The sequence below is a fragment of the Dicentrarchus labrax genome, unplaced genomic scaffold (assembly GCF_905237075.1).
Source record: "Dicentrarchus labrax unplaced genomic scaffold, dlabrax2021, whole genome shotgun sequence".
Classification (NCBI taxonomy): Eukaryota; Metazoa; Chordata; class Actinopteri; family Moronidae; genus Dicentrarchus; species Dicentrarchus labrax.
The window spans coordinates 7354414-7367837 of record NW_026136708.1 but is presented as its reverse complement, the minus strand read 5'-3'; the positions used below and the strand labels follow the sequence as shown (position 1 = coordinate 7367837).

General features: G+C 42.3%; 1 protein-coding gene across 4 annotated transcripts in view; it reads left to right on the top strand.

The window, feature by feature from the left end:
• LOC127367926 (kelch-like protein 29) overlaps nucleotides 1-13424 on the top strand; it is a 201858-nt gene that overhangs the window by 141066 nt on the left and 47368 nt on the right. For all 4 annotated transcript variants that reach the window (XM_051408182.1, XM_051408181.1, XM_051408183.1 and 1 more), the window contains one exon: nucleotides 10560-10758. In XM_051408182.1, the coding sequence (XP_051264142.1) occupies nucleotides 10560-10758 (199 nt within the window). The remainder of the gene's footprint in view (nucleotides 1-10559; nucleotides 10759-13424) is intronic.

The following is a 13424-nucleotide window of genomic DNA, read 5'->3' as shown; positions in this document are numbered from 1 at the left end:
CTTACTCAGATGAAGTAGCAGAAAAAAAAGAAATGGAACATTTTCCCGGTTGTCTGAACAACCCACCACACCGGTTCCTGAGACGAGACACCCGGGTCACCCCGTCTCCGAAGAGAGAGGGAGAAACGGAGGAGGAGAGAGTTGGAACGAGAAAAAGAAACAGAGCAAGACTGAAAGACAGAAACGGGCCGAGCAGTGATTGAGAAAAGAGAAAGAGGTGGTGAGAAATGAAGAGGGGGGGAATAGAAAAAGAGCCCCTGTGTTCTAATCTGATATCCAACGGTTTGTGCCTCTGCGCACGGGCGTGACATCCAGGCAGCAGAGATGTGATTGAGCTCTCGGTCAAGCTCAAATCTCCTGCCCATGTGTGACCGAAAAAAACAACCAGCAAGCCTGGTGCCTGAGGAGAGGGCAGGACATGAGGAGAGCAGAGAGAAAGAATAGGCGTCTTCCATCATGCCACAGGAGAAGGTTATATGACCCTGAGGGTTGAGTTTACACGCATGGTCCAGCACCAGCTCATCATTTCCCACCCCCCCTTGCATCTGTCCCTTCTGCCCCGTTTGGAGGCAGAGAGCAGTGGAAATCACTCCCCCAGAACCTGTGACACTTTTTAATGACATGTCAGGGCAGAATGTCACAGCACTGCTGAAAAAACTCAGTCAAGGGGGGGGGGTGGAGGAAAAGCTTTAAGCCTTGAGCTAAGTTTGTGTGCGTTTGCGTTCATCTGAGCGTGCACGTGTGTGTCTTTTTACGCTCGCGTCTCTGTGCATGTGCTGTGAGTTGTAAGCTGCAGGCTATAGAGTGGAAAAGTGGCATATTGAAGGCGCTGGGTAAATAATATGCAATTTTCTCTCTCCGCTATGCTGTCACTAACATCCGATGGCACCAGGAAACGGGTCCTGGACATCGCTTGGTGACAGAGGGAGAGCATTTGAGCGTTAATAATGGTTTGCTTTGAGACACAAAGCCACTGAATGAAAGAAGAGAGCTGTTTCAGTTTTCTTTGATTGAGTATCATTGAAGGGGTGCCACCCTGCGTGTGTATGTCTGTTACAGAGACTTCAAAAAGCTTGCAACACAGGTGCATTTTTAAGAATCTATTGCTGGTAGTTAACAAGTAGTTAACTGAGTTAAATGAGTTAATAAATTAAAGCTACATAAAATTATGTAATCTTTAAAGGAATAATAATTATTGTGAATACGCTTATTTTGCTTTCTTGCTGAGAGTTAGATGAGAAGATTGATACCACTGTCACATATGCTCTGTAAGGTGAAACAGTTTCCCCCGTTACCAGTCTTTATGCTAAGCTAAATCAGATCTCCCAGATGTAGCTTCATTTTTAACAGACGAATATGAGAGCGTTATTGATCTTTACAATGAACCCTTAGCAAGAAAACGAACAAGTGCATTTCCCAAAATGTCAAACTAGTAATTTATTTAGCAAAAATATCAAACAGGGTTTTTTTGTTTTGTATTATTGTAAGTTGCATATGTTTCGGTTTTGGCCTGTTGTTCAGACTAAACAAGCAGTTTTCAAACGTTACTTTGTATTCAGGTAAATGGTGAGGGGCTTTTTTCACCATTTCCTGCCATTATTTGGCTACCCAGTTAATCAGAAAACTAATCAACAGATTAATTAATCATGAAAACCTTCATTATTGCAGCTCTGGAATTAATTATGCACACCATAATGTACTCGTGCCTCTAAACACGGAGACTCATCCTTCAGTACATCTGAGAACTAAATCCGCCTCCGCATTTAGTCTGTAAGACACTGGTTACATAAGTTAAATAAACAAGAGGCTGGAAAAATGGTGTCCTGTCTTGTGTTTTCTCTGTGAAGTTGCTGACAGAGAGAGACCTGTCCTTCCTTTTCACCCTGCAGTCTTTTGTGGGATGGCCACAGACACATGGCTCCAATTATAACAGGCCAGGCTCTGCCAAATCCCTGAATAGAACCTCCATTACGCCTCACTTCAACATATTTTATAAAGGATCCTATCTTGCCAGGTGACTCAACCTGACAAAAGAGACTGATTAATTGGCTCTTTGGAAAGTGGCCAACTAATGTAACAGCTAAAAAGGACAGTTAATGGTGTATTTTCATGATAAAAAAGGACAGCCTTGCCATTAGCAAGGACCTGCTGTCCACTCATCAAAAATAACAATGGCCTGCAATGACATTTGCAGTTCCCAAGCCAAATTAATATAGTTAGAGGTTTTACTTCATATGCGTATAAGTTACTAGTTATTATTTGGGGCATTTTTTACAATTGACTCTGATAATGCCGTGATTTGATTTATTTTGCCTCCAGCATTCATTAAGAAGGAGGGAAAAAATAATTTTTCCAGAACAAATGATGCTATCATTATGCAGAGTATAAAATTATCGAAGGACAAAAATTCTTTGAGGCTGTGTAGGGACATAAACTGAGTTTTCCTCACTGTTTTACAATTAATTTACCTTCGAAACTACAAATGACCCTTTCACCACGAGGATCACTTTTAATTTAGTGATTCCCTTTTTAAGCTCCCTGTTTAAAATGTAAAGTTTTCATCATTGTGCACTCCTGAAGAAAAGGTGGATTGTGTTTTATGAGTTGATGAGCTTTATGGCACAACAATCATCCTTGACTAGAGGAGAAAATTGTTGTAGGGCGAGGCCAAATGAACGTGTAAGCCATCGCCAGCATGATCTTTGACAAGTACGCACTCTTGAGGAGACGTAGCCAGGCAATGGAGATTGATGCGGTGGGCAATCTTTGCTTTTTCTTCTGCCTCTCTGCCTCATCTCCTCTTTTTCTTTTTTCCTCCAGCTCACATGAGTTTGAGGGAAACAGTACATACACACATGGGAATTTACACAAACTGCACAGGATGTCACTGTTCATATCCTAGTTTCAAACTTTCACAGAAGACTGGAAATCACTTGTATATCGGGTTCTGGTACGACTTGCGTATTAGAGAGTGGACGGGATCTGATGCGTGCCACTGAACTCCGGACCCCCATTCTCATCGGTGTCCTTTGTAGTCCCAGAGCGCGCTCGGCCCTGATGTGTGCAGCCAGTTGAACCGTAGTCAGTCAACCACGGCGGCTGCATATCCAGAGCAAGTCAAAGGCGTCTTATTTCCACTGGGCTCTCTTATAAACACACAAGAAGTTGTATGAGCTATAGGACACAGAGAGAACAAACTAAATCTGTCATCTGTTCAAAGGAAGCGATCTTCCCAAGATTCATGAGGAATAATAAAAATGTAACGCACTCTATCACAGACGAGGAAAATACAGAACTTGCTACAGAAGAAACAACAACCCAGAAAGTTTAATGTTAATATACAGCAAGCAGCCGTTCATCTGAATATGTTTTTAATTAAATGAGCGGAAGAAAGCTTTTTTTTGTTTTGTTTTTAATGAAGTCATGTTGAAATAGGCCTCAGAGGCGAACACATTGCACCTGTCAGTAGCTGCTCAGGGCAGCAGTCAGCGTCTGTCGTCCGCTACATCTCTTTCCATCCCCCATCCATCCTTCCGGCTGATATGCACGCATACTCGTACAGTCGCAAAACAACGACACACACAAACACGCTTAGCAAAGCATCTCTTGAACCCAAATGAAGTGCCATTTGCTAGAGCATATTTTACCCATCCATTATGTGTTACCAGAAGAAAAAGCACACACGTGTTTTTTCACACATAAACCTGCACACACTCAAAAGGACACTGAGCTGTGGTCATTTCAGCTGAGTGGCTTTGTTAGCGCTGTGAGGCTAAACATGGGCACACGCTCTACTGAACACACTTGTGAGTGTGTGTGTGTGTGTTTTTGTCTTGTTTTTTCATACAGAGCTGCATTTTAAGCATCGGGTTGCCCATTTCTCACACTAAAGCAGACGCATAGTCCTATCTGCTCAGAGCAAAGCAAATAGATATGACCGTTCATGTGTCATTTATTTGACGCCGCCATGGCACTGAATCATTTCACACACACACACACACAGACACATACAGTAAAAGGCGTTAGTCCTCGCTGACAGTAGTGGAATGGGAAATGCTCAGTGGACATTTGTCATCTGTGTTAGCGGATGCCGGCTTCCAGGCTGCTTCTCTGCTGCCTCTGACAGATCTGAGAGGCTCCCTGTTAGACACATTATCCCTGCCTTTCACCAGGCTCAACCCATTCACATCTTCTGTCCACCTGCCTGAAAGTGTGTGTGTGTGAGAGAGAGAGAGAGAGAGAGAGAGAGAGAGAGAGGGAGAGAGAGAGAGAGAAAAGAGAGAGAGAAAATAAGAAAAAAGGTTTTTTTTTCTGTACTGGGCTGTGCAGCAGCATTTTCCTTGCAAGTTTAGCAGTAGATGCATTTTGACGGGGTTGCAGGGCATGTGCATCCTCTGGCACTGAGAATGTTCACCAGGTGTGTTTGTGTACTGGGTCAGTGTGTGCAAGATCGAGACCATTAGAGAGGTTAAGTCACAAGGTGTTATCTGGGTTGCATATCAGAATATAAGTGGATAAGCATATGGACTCATAAATGATCCTCGTCCAAGGAAAATGGAAGAGTGAAAAATGTGTGTGGGTGGACAAGCTAAAAGTAGCATCTCCATATGTCCTCAGACTCCTGTGGATACTTTCCATATGTTCCACGTGTAAAAAAAAAAACAAACGCTGAACTCCTCTGTAAGAAGGTAACAAAAGATCATGCCATTTTTCTTTAAATGCAGAGTAGGCTTGGAATCTTTCAGTCGGCACAGTAGCTATTAGGATTTGAATCCATTAGATGTCATCTCTGTTTAAAAGCATAGGATGAGTAGGCGAGGAGATGAAAATGACAGGTCACACCATTCATCTGGAGGGACAGCGCTCACATGCACTCTGCCTGCCTGTGCATGAGAGAGTGATTACTCGAGAGGTTGTTAGAGAAAAATGGAGTCGGATACACGCCGCCTGCTCTCATCTGCTGAGTGCAAGCACATCACTCATTGGTCTGAGTGTCGTGAGAACTCTCATTTGCCTGTTTTGTTCCCACATGCACACATATAGACACAAATCTAACCCTTTTAGTGCACAGTTCATATGGATATGCATCCAGTGCATTCAGTCCTAACTCACCATGCTTCCAAAGAGGATAGTAAAAGCCTGCCTGCCTTAGCTTTCATCAGTATTTACCAGAAATAACCCAAGGAAGGTTTCAGTCTGTTTAAATATCAAATCCTCTGCTTACTTGATGGATTAGAATTTGAGATACTAAAAAATCTGCCTTAAACTCAATTTCAGACATGTAAAGAAATCTTGACTTATCCAGGTAGTACATAAGGCACAAGTAATTTAATTTCCCACACTGAAGAATTAAGCCTCAGTTCACAAGGAGGGCTCACGTTGGCAATATTAGTGTAATCCTGTGAGTATATCGGCCACAGAGAGAGGAGATTTCATCCACAAATAATGTGTGAAAAGAATTTTGTCAATTTGGGTTTTGATAGAAAAAGAAAGGGCTAAACCATGCAGAGCTGGGTGTTGATTATTATCGTAATATCTCAACAAAGCCAAAGGATTATCATGGTGCAGCTGTGGTCGTAATTTGTCAAGTAGGACATGTCTCTTTAAATGAAAGTTCAACCCAAAATCACAAATTGCTTATGTAATTGTTTTCAGACATTGGATTTGTGTTGCCACTTGTGCTTTCTATAAGAGTTTTGGATGAGCCTACAGCTCCATTAGGCTGCACTTCCTGTAGGCACAACAGTGCTTTGAACTAAATGCTAGCCTGAGCATGCAAACAAGCTCACAATGCCAATACCAACATGGTTAACATAATGTTAACCGTTTTCACCATTTTAGCTTGGCCTGTAAGTAGCTAACATTGATAATTAGCACTAAACTCAAAGTACAGCTGAGGATGATGGGAGTTTTGCAGGTATTGATCCAATAATGCACCAGATTAAAAGTCAGGGGTTCACCAAAGTGATTACATTTCACTCAGAGAGGAATATGAATCTTTGTGCCAAATTTCATGGTCAGCCATCTTGCAGTTGTTGAGACGTGAAAAGTCAGGGGATCAGTAAAGTCTGTAGGATTCATCCTCTGGGGACCATGAATGCCTGTACAAGATTTAATGACAGTTTTTCCAATAGTTGTCAAGATATTTTAGTCTGAACCATAGTCGTGGACTGACCTTTTTCTAGCATGGCTAACAAGCTCACCTGCTGAATGGGGCCTTTACCTTTTATACCAATAATCCATAAAGTCAATTGTATTATAGAGGCACAGGCACACCATGGCATTTATAAGCTTTGCAAATCGAAAATGGAATTAATCCTCCCACAAATGTAATAACTTAATGATTTAAGTGTATTTTCGAAGTGGCAAGTGATTGAACGCAGACTATGTAGTAATTAACAACATATTGAATAAATACAATGAACTGCCCAGCCTCACAGCATACATGAACTACATCTGAATTAGATTTGCATAAAACCATGTGATTACTGACCCCTAAACTGACTTATAGAGTAGGTTCTATGATGTATATTGGACAATTATAGGCATTAGCCATACCTTCAGCGTCCATGAGTGAGCCAGTGACCACAAGATACAACGGTCTGCAGTGCAAAAAAACTACAAATGCAAGAAAAAGAAAATTTGCTCATAAAATACTCATCCAAAATAACAGAAAAATGTTGTGTTATTTCAAAAGATAAACAAGAATCGCGAGTTTACAATATATGCAATAATTCAAGCTAGTAGTTTCAATGGCTGGCGCAAAGAAGGACTTTTTTGTGGGGTCTGACACTTTGGATTTGAATATTAGCAGCAAGTGTGCAACTCTCCCTCATTTCCATGCCGATATATGCGTGTGTGGGAGGAAGAGCGAGGAGCGGGAATGGAGGTGCAGAGAGAGACTGAAAGTGAAAAAGAAGTGGGAGAGAGAATGAGTTAGTTAGAATTAGAGATGGAGAGAAAATATTTTTTTCCCCTTTTTTTTCAGAAATAGAGGGACAGAGTGAGAGATGGAGGAGCTAAATTAAAGTAGAGAAAATCAGCCAGGCATTATCCCACGACTCCCCACCACACACGTCCATCCACACACAAAAACTCAGGGGATATCCCATTCGGTTTACAGTACAATTGAATTGATGGTTGTTTATTTAATCAGAGGTCAGCCTCAGTGACTTTACATTGTCTTAATCTTGTCAACAAGATTTGCTTTGGACTGAATGCTCGAACAAGATTAAGCACGTATAAATGTATCCATCTGCCTCTTCCTGCGTTCACATGTACAAAACTCTCAAGGTGTGTACTGTATGTGTATGTGTGGGTGCGTTTTTGGGTGGATATTTATGTGGTAGCAGTACTTACCTTTTTGCAGAGACCAGATGCTGTCTCTTTGAGGTAGTTTTACTGCCATTTTAAAAATGTTTGGCAAGTGAAAAGAGGCTACAACAGATGTGGGTTTGCGTGGAGCTAAGATTTGCAGATGGTACAGTGGGATGCTTGTTTTTCTTTACTTCATTCTTCACAAGTAAAGAAAACGTAACTTTCCATGTTTATATGTGTGTGCCTGTGTGTGTACCAGAGTATTGATGTAGCTGTGGTTGACATTGCGCCAAGACAATACAGCTAATGAGAACATGTGTGGATGGAGCTCAACTGTGGTTTAGTCTGCCTATCACGCCTTGAACTCTTGACCTGCTGAAAGCAGCTTGTTTCTGAAAGAGAACCCAGACGACCAATTTTCTATACTCGCTTATTCCTATTCAAGGTCATTGATACCTATCCCAGCAGTCATTGCACAAGAAGCACGTAAACATCTGCGACAGGTTATGACTGCATAGTTATGCAGTGAATGCACACAGATGCATTCACAGTTGCAGGCAGTCTCCAGCCCACCTGACCTGTATGTTGTTGGACTGTGGACCAGAATATTTGGATGAAAGCCACGCAGCATGCAAACTCACACACCGCGGAAGACCACAGACAACATTCAAGCTTTTGTCCACCTGCTGTTGCAAATGGGAGCAAGATTTCTACACACGCCCCCAGACGTCTTAGCACATTTCTTTCTGCTGTGCCGCTAAGGGCACCACCTGGCTGGAACTGCCCCATATACAGCTTTAATTTAGCTCTGAGGGTCAGAACGGTCAGTTGTGGACCTATTTCAAACAGCCTGCAAATGTACATGTATGATATCAGGAGCCCAAACTGACATTAAATACAATAAAATGGAGCTGTAAAGTGGAGATTTGTTTTAATGTTCAGTATATTGGTCTAAAAACGGATTTACTGTCATATCTATGTTTTTAAAATTTGTCCACATCCGATTACTGGCATTAATTATACATCATAACACAGAAGAAGGTGAGGCTGTGGCAGACCTGGAGAAAAGAAGCTTGTAATAGAAAAGCAGAGCAGTAAGCCTGAAGCTTAAGTCACCTCCATTTGAGTGTGACATGACTCAGTAACTGCTGGGGCAAATCTCCCACTATGGGGGCACTTTAATTGGAAGTAGTAGCTTCTCCTGCGCTAGTGATTCTTCCCTGAAGAATATCTCAGTATGCTAAGTAGCTTGCTTTGACTTTACCTTTCTTGCTGCATTTGAGCTGAGGCACTGGCAGCGGTAGCCAGTGTTTATGTGGATATTGAGCTGTTTGTTTGATAAACTGTTGGGTAAGCTGTTTACATTCATTGAGGAGGAAAAAATACAGTCCCATCTACAGGCACGGCGTTTCGCTCTGAGCACACTTCTCAGAGAGGAAATGTCATCAGCAGATTTGTCCGACCGCTGTGAAACCGTCACATCCTCCGTCTGGTTTTCTCTTCAGTTCTCTTTAGTTCACTTGTCTTCTCTCTTTTCTTGTCCTGCCCTTCTTCATCATTTCCTCCTCCTAGGTGCTCACTCGTCTTCTCTCTCTTGTCCTATCCCCTCCTCCTCAAGCTATTCTCTCCCCTCCTCCACTTTGTCCCTTTCTCTGCTGCTCTTACTTCCTCCTCTCCGGTCCCAGGACATCTGTAGAAAGCAAATGGGACACATGCCAGAACAAAAAGGCCTCAGGTGGGAGAGGGAGCTGCTTAGACAGAGAGTCAGCTTATTATTTGTTCTCCCCCTGAATGATGTTTCTCTGAGTCCAGTGTTTTATCGCTCTCTCCCCCCCCCGTGGCACGGTCACGTCGCTCTGAGTCGAAGGGTCAGCGGGGTCAATCTCCACCCAGCTCTCTGTCGCTCTGTCCGAGCTTGTTTACAGCTTCTACTGTCGACATAGATGAGACTCCCATGGGGGTACAGAGCGGCACTCATACACTTAGACACACATACTCAAACACTCAGCAGCCAGAGCTATAGACATGGTTGTCATGGCAACAACATGTCCTGCCTCTGTGTCTGAACACCTATACAATATAGGCACACAGAAATGTATGCAGCAATGGAACAAACATACACACAAGAGCAAATATTTGAGTTTTTGTTGAAAAGTACTTTTTGCTCCACGCCAAAACATTAAATCTTTCAAATGCCGAATCGTACTGCTCAAGGCCTCACCTGAAGACACCCCTTAAAGGAAAAGGTGCCAATTATGAGCTGTAATTGCGCAAAATCAGTGTTTTTTGTTGGACCCCAAAAACATTTGCTGATGCGACCGTAGCATCTTGCTTTTATCCTCTCTTGGCTTGAATGAGCTGTGATTAACCAGAACTGGGTCCTACTTTAACTGCAGAAGAACATTAGCAGTCTGTTGAAAGATTTAATTTGGAGACGGAAAAATCCGAAGCAGGAGATGGAAGCGGTAAGATACCCCGTGCCGCCTCACAGTGTAGCCAAATGCACGTACGAAAATGAGATGGTGAGCAGGTCTTACTCAAAACTTTACAAAATGTTATTTGTGCTTTCTTGTTCGATGATGAATAACATTTAATCTCTTGTTTATAGTTATGTTTGGGAATTTACAAGAGTGAATTCTCTTATCATGGATTATATATATATATATATATATATATATATATATATATATAAAAACAACTGTCAGCAATTTAGAGATCATTTCTTGTCTTTTCATCCTTGCCAGGGAAATTTGTCCTGCACAAATGTAGAAATAAAAACTAACACATGCAGGGTGTTAAAGTGAAGCTTCGAGACCTGACACTCACAGTAACTGATCTAATGGTCTTGCTGATGGTAGCAAGATGGTCCCCTCACTCTAACAGCACAGGCTTTTATAAAACATGACAGTTGCTTTTCCTGTCTTCTTTTATTAAAAAAGTTATTTGTAGAGCAAATATATATATATAATAAGGTTGGGAGTTAATCCAACTGATCTTTGTGAAAGATGTGAGTATCTGTGTTTACGGACTGTGATCCACAGTGTTTTTAGTCTTCTGTTTGTTCAATGTTGTTCATTTAAATCCTCTTTGATCAGCTCTGGCAGTTCCACTGTCTGCAAACACGGTTTTATTAGTGTTTACTTTTGTTTCTTTATTAGGTTATTTAAGCATCGCTCACTGATTGCAGCCTTCAACCTCTAATCCTTCTTTTTCTCTCTTTCCTTTTCCATCTGTCTTCTCAGAATTTGTCAGAGCTGTTGGCAGTGGTGCGTCTTCCTTTCATCCACCCTTCCTACCTGCTGAACGTGGTGGACAACGAGGAGCTGATCAAGTCGTCTGAGGCGTGTCGCGACCTGGTCAACGAGGCCAAGCGCTATCACATGCTGCCCCACGCACGGCAAGAGATGCAGACGCCCAGGACTCGGCCAAGGCTCTCCGCTGGTACACACAAAACTCATACACATAAGCAGAGATAAACTGATGTGCATAATCTTTGGCCTGGATGACCTGAGAGCAACATGGCAGTGACATGATCTGCCACCCACCAGTGCACTTGACCTAAAACACGTTGGCAAGATCCTTGCACCCACCCACACACACACACACACACACACAAGGAGTCTCCACATGGAGTAGCAGTGAACTGTATTGATTTAAGCCCTCAACAGTAAAGCAATGGTTTAGAGCTCCATAATGTTTTCCACACAACTACTGTAAACACTTAAAAGTATACACGGGGTACGGATCATATTTCCAGATGTTAGCACAGGTTTTTCTTTCCAGAATCAAACAAATGACTACTGAAGCCAAGCCTGATTGAGGTTACCATGAGAAGTTGAAAGTGGCCAACCATAACGGCTTCCCAGGGTTTTGCGGGCTTCTGTACCCCAGCTCTTTTACAGCAAACGCAGCACATAAACATCTCCTAACAACTTCCTAACACCAGCTAGGCGCAGTCAGGTCTGTCCTTGCTTTCAAGCAACCGGCCAACCATTCACTGTCCGACTGCCGCCGATGTCCAAGCTATTGAAGACCGTGTTTGTTTACATCGTTAAAATCAAAGAATCATTCATGGAAATTGGAAGGCGCCTGCAAATTGCTTTTGGCCGTTAGATTTTTCCCTGAGGTCGGCCAGGACCCCTCTCTTTCCCCCTGTAAAGAGCTGCCTAATTATAGTGTCTGCATGGTATTATGAGCTTCGCACCAGCACCTTACCATTCGGCACAAGTTATTTTCTGCTTGGTAGGATAAAGATAATTGCCTAACAAATGGCACTTTATGGAGAGATCAGTTTACTAGCCAGCGCTGTTGTCCAGCCAGTGTGTTTATTTGCCAGTAAACAAACATTGGGGGAATTGCGTTAGGTTAATATTTCTGCATCTTTAATTGCCTGTAATGCAGTTGCATGAGGCTTTATGAAGAATCATTTGCCTCTTGAGAACAGACATTTGTGGCATTATATGCGCTCAGCATCATCCCATTACTCATCCTCGATCCAGTAGTTTCTCTTTGTTCTCAGCAGTTTCTTGAAGCATTTTCTGTCAAGGCCCATTTTTAGTGTTTGGTATGTGCATATCTTATGCATCCTACAGCCCCATTATGCAGGCTGAAGTGTGTATTGATTCACAGCAGCTCGTGGCTCTGTGCAACAGAATTATATAAATGCATAAATGCTACAGGGATGAATACATTTATGATGCATTATACCCCGATGGCTCTGTGAATTAGAAATATATGTAAGTTCTCTCGATCAAGTTTTGAAATCCTCTGAAGCTGAATTCTTATTGTGACTGACTATCTGGGTTGAGTATTTTATCAGCGTGTTTGTGTATTGGTTGAAAGTAAAGTGTGAAAAAATTTGTCCTGATTCGCTGTACAGATAAATATGAATGTACATTGACATTTTGTGTAGTGGTTTGTACTCCTGTAAGCCTGAGTGTGTTTTTTTTTTTATGCCTGAGCGTGTGTGTCAGTGGTCGTGGTTGTCTGTGTGCATGCATGTGTTGCTCAGCCATCTGCTGCATTGGACAGGGTGGGCGCTGCACAGCAGGGTGCATGGTCACTGGGATTTAAAGGTAGATGTGGGGACTAACACGTGTACATGCAGGACAGCAAGAAAGATAAAGAAAAGGACTGGAAGGGGAGTTTGAGGTTGTTGGGGGTTGTGTTTGGCACACAGAGGACGAGAAAGTGAAGAGACGTGGAAGAACAGGAGGAGAGGTCTAGATGTGGTCAGAGGAAGGGAGGGAGAGAAGGAGCCAGGGGGATCAGAAATGAAATTTGAAGGGCAGACATTTGATTGAGTTTATTCCTTGAGCATGTGTCTACTTGTGTAAGCAGTAAGTGAGTGTGTGGCTGTGTGCGTTTGTGTGTATTTTAAATGTGTGCAAGCAGATGGGGCACCACCTGAGCTCGGTTGATAAGTCTGTCAAGCGGAAAAAGAAAGGAAAACTGCCATCCGTGAAGCACTTCTTGCTGAGCGCAGTCAATCTGTGAACTTGTGAGTCGCGTGCATATGTGGGTGTATTATAGTGGGTGTGTTTGTGTTCATACAGTGTTTGTGTGTGTGTGTGTGTGTGTGTGTGTGTGTGTGTGTGTGTGTGTGTGTGTGTGTGTGTGTGTGTGTGTGTGTGTGTGTGTGTGTGTGTGTGTGTGTGTGTGTGTGTGTGTGTGTGTGTGTGTGTGTGTGTGTGTGTAATGTCTGAGTGCCTCACATATTCAGTCTTTTTACTAGTGATAAATTTGTGTTGAATTACACTTTTTCAGCCTATAAATTTAATTTACTCCTGTAAAATAGATTGTGAATTAACATTTTTACACTCTTTACATTCTTACAATCTGTGATATACTCACAGCATTATTAGAGACCAACCTATACTAGATTATTAAGGCAAATATCAATATTTGAGGGGGGAAAAATATTTGGTATTGGTTGATGTTTGTTTTTTAACAGAACACATACATTAGGATGTCAACAGTTTGCCATTTTGGAAAATACTCTTCATTTAATATGTCGTTTAATTTGGGGGTATGCAACAAATGAGGCACAATGTCTTAATTAATGAGCTTTAGAGGTGCTAGTAAAAATATTTTGTTACCGTCGGACC